The 6,105-nt window shown below is 37.6% G+C and overlaps 1 protein-coding gene across 1 annotated transcript in view; it reads right to left on the reverse strand.

Moving 5' to 3' along the window:
- Window positions 1-3,818: 3,818 nt before the first annotated feature.
- The window catches only part of Ms4a3 (membrane spanning 4-domains A3), a 12,382-nt gene continuing 10,095 nt past the window's right edge, over window positions 3,819-6,105 (reverse strand). The window contains 2 exon segments of the mRNA XM_005369668.1: window positions 3,819-3,917; window positions 5,278-5,379. Coding sequence (XP_005369725.1) covers window positions 3,819-3,917; window positions 5,278-5,379 — 201 coding nt within the window.

Below are 6,105 nucleotides of genomic sequence, written 5' to 3' on the forward strand. Positions count from 1 at the left end.
AAAAAAAGAAATTTTTTATACAAGCACATATATAATATGATTTAGAGTAAGACAGTTTGGACTGACATCAAGTTCCAGTGTTTCATGGAAAATTGGTTACAGAAATGGCCGTGGGACAAATGGCTCTGAAGGTTAGAGTGTCAAGTGAGAACATTAAGTGAAAAAAAATCTTTATTTCTTTATCCAAATGACTTCAGAAATGTTCAGAGCTGGATTCATGCAGTTCATTCTGGCTCTAATGTTTGCTTGAATCCTCCCGGTAGACAGCTTTTGTCTGGTGTCACCGTCTATGGGCCAGATAACTACCAAGGTGGTTGTTTAACTCACACTAATTCTTATCTGCCTGTCCATATACCTCAAAAACTTACTTTTCGTTAGGGAAATAAGCATTTTATGTGGTTGAACTTTAAGATATAAGAATATCTCCTGACAGGAAATATCATGAGCTGCAGACTCACAGGCAAGGTTTAGATATCAGCTGTCATATTGTGTTCTGAATAGTTACCATGACAGCTTCCTTTTTTAAGATAGTCATCAATCTGACTACAGGGCAAGGCCAGTTCAGGCACCCTCGCCGCTACTGCTTAGGGTCTTAGCTGGGGTCATCCTTGTGGAATCCTGGGAGTTTCTCTAGTGCCAGGTTTCTTGCTAGTCCCATAATGGCTCCCTCAATCAAAATATCTTTTTCCTTTCTCTCTGTCTCTGTCCTTCCCCCATCTCGACTATGCCATTCCCTCAGGTTCTCCTCCTCTTCCCCTCTCTTCCTCCCCTTCTGCCCTTCCCTCTCTTCCTACGCCCATGTTCCCAATTTTGTCAGGAGAGCTTCTATTTCCCCTTCCCAGGGGGATCTACATATGTTTCTCTTAGGGTTTACCTTGTTACTTAGCTTTTCTAGTGTCATGGACTGTAGGCCCATTATCCTTTGCTTTACAGTTAGTATCCACTTGTGACTAAGTACATACCATGTTCATCTTTCTGAGTCTGGGTTACCTCACTAAGGAGCATTTTTTTTCTAGTTTCATCCATATGCATGCAAATTTCAAGATGTCATTGGTTTTTCTTACCACTGAGTAGTACTCCATTGTGTAAATGTACTACATTGTCTTTACCCATTCTCTTGTTGAGGGGCATCTAGGTTGTTTCCAGGTTCTGACAATTACAAATAATGCTGCTATGAACATAGTTTAACAAATGTCCTTGTAGTATGATCGAGCATCTTTGGGCCATTGACAGCTTTCTTAAGTCAAGCATTCTCCCTCTATGATGCTAAAATCATTACATTTGAATGTTTAACCAAGTCTATTCTTTATTTCTGCTATATTCCAAAACTTTTAAACAATTTTTCATCCTATATGGCTTGTTTTTTTTAATCAAAAGTTCAGCTTACAGTATTTTGCACTCATGATCTCTAGATATCTACACAAGACCTGCACACTCATAGGCGGCACTAGACGGACCTGGCGGGTTACAAAACGAAAGAGAGAAAGAGAGTGAACGTGAAGGTGGGAAGGAGATAAGTTAGGGATTGTACAGGAGTGGAAAGGGGAAGCTGGGAGTGGATTACATCAAGATACTTTGCATATATGGACAAACAAATCTTCAAAGCATAAATGAAAATGTTTTAAAAATTATTTTAAGTTAAAATTTCCATATATTACCAAAATGCTAACAAGTTACTTTTTAAAATTATATAGGGATGTAAATAAGCAAGGATAAACAAATTATGAAACAATTGCATACAGAAGAAATCAGTCCTAGATAGTAGGAACCATTCATTATAAGGGATGGTATTAACCTACAACAATATGTTCTAACAAGATGGGAAATTGTCACTGAACCAGGAAGTGTGTGTACAATTCTGTATTTGAATATGGCAACATTTTAGTGGAAGTTCTAGAATTTTTTGCTTTTTACAAGGATGTTATGATAACAACAACCGCACAATAATATTCTCTTCAGGCAAAAGTAAAATTTATAATTTAACACACTTAAAAATACAGCAATAAAAAGTAAAACATTTTTCTGAGACCTTGAGAAAAGGAAGTTTTTTCTTACAAGATGAAAAATGTATAAATAATACTTAAAAATTAAATTAACAACAGCAAGAGCTGGAGAAACTTGAAAAGTTAAAGGAAACAAGAACAAAACCAGAAATTGTTCACTACAAAATGCAGGTCTAGTGAGACAACCCAACTGATTATGTGCTTGCTATGTAAGCATGAAAACATGGGTTTGATCCTGATCTAAGCAAATTTTAAAAAATGAAATAAAAGGCAGGTATGGTTACATACCCTGGTAATTCCATCAGTGACAAAGGGGTAGGCAGGCAGATCCTTGGATCTCTTTAACCAGTCAACTGTCCCTAACTGATGAGCCTCCTACCAGTGAGAGGGGTTGTCTGCTGGCCTCCTACACTTACATCATGAACTCAAGAGACAGACTCTAGACGCATATTCCAGAAGTGGTTAAGTTAAAGTCAATTTCTGTTTTCTGAATTTCTCTTGTGGGGCCTTCAGCTTAATTATTGAGCAACCTTTAGTCATTATCTCCTAAGGGCTTCTACTTCCAGATATATTTGAGTTACATATTTTATGAGAAAGCTATAAAGCCTCTTTCTTAGTGGAGATGTCTCCACACTAGAGTCAAGTCAATGTCTGTGGAGATGACATGGGTCAACACAGTCATCAAAGTAAGATCATTTGGGGCGTGTCCCTGGACCTCAGAGTGAGGTCAATTCTACCCAAAACTGAAAGTTACTGTCAATTCAGACTGTAGGGAATGCTGGTGAGGCAACCACAGTGTCCTTGTACATTGTTAATATGTTCTGATAAGGGATGCTTGAAGATATATTCAAATAAAAGGAAGTAGATTATCTGTAACATATTAGAAGCAGAATTGATGAAAAATGGCCAAACAGCTGTTAGGGACACATCTGAATTTGAACCCCAGATCTGCCAATTTGTCCTTTCTTTTCATGTCTCTACTTTATAGTTTCCCAAGGTCCTTTGAAGAACAAAAGTCACTAATTCAAGTCTCCATTGTGTTGGGACATGTGTAACTTCTAGAAACTGATGGAAATAGAGTCTGAAGATTTAAACTTCAAGTACAGTAAAGCATAAATTAATCACAATGCTTCTTTTTTTGTTTTGTTTTTACTTGCTAGACTGTAATACTGATGTCAGCCAAAATCAAGAGCACTGTTTTCTGTGCTGAAACCGATCTGGCTCATCCCCCTTCCCATGAGGTGGCTGCAGTTGAGATTTTACGGAGAATACCCACAATCGGGATTGAAACTGTAATCTCCGCAGTTTTGAGGAGGACTGTGAGTATAAAATATCAAATTGAGTATGCTTGCACATGCCTCTAATTCTGAAAGTTGGGAGGTGAAAATAGGAAAATAAATTCAAAGCCAGATTTGGCTATATAGGTTAGAAGCCAGCCTACAGGACATGAGACACTGTGAAGAAAGAGAGAGACAGAGGGGGGAAAGGGATGGAGGGAGAGAGGAAGAAAGGAAAAAAGAAAATTAAGTATTAAATAATCTTCCATCCTTAAATCTCACAAAGCAGTAGAATAGGAGAAAAAGACAAAGAGATTGAGTTTCTGGTATCAGCTTTGGAAGAATGACCATAGGAGCTGCAAATCAAAGAATGTCTAAGGAAATACATTTATTCATAAAAATCTAGAACATGCCATAGTGAATTTACAGAGATGGCAGACAGGATTGGAACAGGTGCCCAGCTTTCTCATGGATTGTGCCGTGACAGAAAGATTGCGTTTCATCTGCTCATTCTCTCCTGGGTTCTCAAGTGAAGCTCTCAGTCTTTGGTGAGTTAAGGCTGAGTATTGAGGTTCTCCGAATCACTTCCATCAGGAGCTATTCCCGATTCCACAGAATTAGGAGGTGAAGAAACTGCCTAGAAAATGAGACATCAGTTCTCAAGAAGAGGGTCATCATCTCCCCTCTCCACTCCATCCCTTCTTAAAGTCATCATGATCACTATCACAGATCCAAAGATACTCCTTCACTGGTGATTATCCTATTAAACACTGAAGAATGATTATATCTATATGGATCAGGAGACAATCAAAACATTTCCAGCTTCATTTATATAGGTTGATGCTACATATATGTGGTCCCAGAACTGAATATGGAGATTGTGCGGGGAAAGTCAATAAAAATCAAATGTATAACCTTCCCAAAGTGTTTCTGGCCTTGCTTGCCTGTTTTGAGTTGCATTGCCTTCACTGAAAGCTTGGTTCTGACTTGGTGTGGCTGCTGCAACACCACAAAATGTCAGTGGATGCTGCTCAGATTGAATACTCTTTGTATGTTATGCATGGCAGCAACCTCTCCTATAAAAGCATAGTAGTGTAATTACAGAAATCAAATACCTGTAATATTTTTCTACTATTCTTCCTTAGCGTGTAAGCCACAAATTAGCATATATTTGGGTTGTTTCATGATAGACTATTCAATTTTAAAAATTACTGTTTGGATTGTTGACATGTTTCATGAAACATTGTTGAATGAACTTTGACTCAGGATTAGGCTAGAATTTCCAGCAGTTTTTGGAATGGCCATAAACAGTAAATATATGTCTGTCACTTTGTACTTTATGTTAATGCAAAGCACTCTTCCTGGCCTTGAGAATAATTAAATCAGAGCATTAATCAACTCTCAGAAACAAGATGATCTCCATCCTGCAGTATCCAATATATAGCCAAGGTTTAATTATTATGGAAAAATCATCATGCACATTCATTCCATTAATATGCAAGTTTGTGTTGGTCTTTAATAAGTGGTAAAATTACATACCAACTAATTGTTTTAAATAAATTTCTTTATTATTCATATCCGTAAATGTTTTGTCTAAATACCTATTTTATATTCCTATATATGTAAGGCTGTGTAAAGCTTTCTTGGGCAAAAAAAATATTGAAAGTGGAAAATTTTAAGAAACTAAATTAGACGATCTAAATATCCAGAAAGAATATGTGGTCATCCTGAGTTATACAACTCAAAAGTAAAAAATTACAATAAAATAATTTAAATTAGTTTAACTGTATTAAAATGTATATTAATATATTGCTTACGTTTTCAAATCTGAATCATTTCCAACCTTACTCCATCTCACGCTTTGATCTAGTAAGTAATTCCCAGAAGCCCACAAATCATTACCATATAAAAGTTTCTCATTCTGAAAATCAGAACTAGCTTCGTACATTGTGGGATTTGCAGATGATAGAACTTGCTCCTCACTTCCACAATCTCACCTCTCTTAAACCGCAGACATTTCCTAGGCACCACATGACCGAGATGGAAATGGTCACGGCCAGCTCCAGCAGGGTAAGGATCAGCATCAGAGACACCAGGCCCTAGGCAAAGGACGCCTCAGATCAAAGCAGTGGTAACATTCACTGGGAAAAATTGTCAGCGAGAAAATAGACTGCACAACCCTCAGCAGGGAATAAGGGGAGACACAAATTAGACAGAAGGTGCAGACACACAAATTGTGAAGAAGGGATCCACTATCGATCCAAAATCATGAAAACGCCCTCCTAGGAGAAATATATATGTTATTTCTAGATTAGCCTATGTGAATCAGTCAAGGGGAGAAGGAATCAAAGGAGAAAAATTCTGACACTATCACTAACACTTATCAATATAATAAGTTACAGAAATTAATACGCAGTTTAGCAAAATTAACAAAAAATGATCCCTTCATGATTCCACCAACAGGATTTCAGAGGGGAAGGGTAGGCATTTATATTAGAGTCACAGACCAAAATACAATGCTGGAGAACCATAACACATTACTGCAGAAGTTACCTTTCCATTATTGCCGAGCACCTATAGAGAGCTAGCTCAGCAGACAAGAGCATCTGCCACTCTTGCAATGGACCTGGGTTCAGTTCCCAGTACCAATATGCTTTGTCACAACTATCTGAACCTTAGTTCCAGGAGATCTAATACCCTCTTCTGACTTCCTCAAGAACCAGGTATGCACATAGTGTACTTAGATACATAATATGAGGAACACAGGCAACATAGTCACGAAGTCAAACACATTCTAGTCCATATATGTGTGTGTGTGTGTGTGT

Source organism: Microtus ochrogaster, unplaced genomic scaffold, assembly GCF_000317375.1.
Source record: "Microtus ochrogaster isolate Prairie Vole_2 unplaced genomic scaffold, MicOch1.0 UNK56, whole genome shotgun sequence".
In the NCBI taxonomy this organism is placed as follows: Eukaryota; Metazoa; Chordata; class Mammalia; order Rodentia; family Cricetidae; genus Microtus; species Microtus ochrogaster.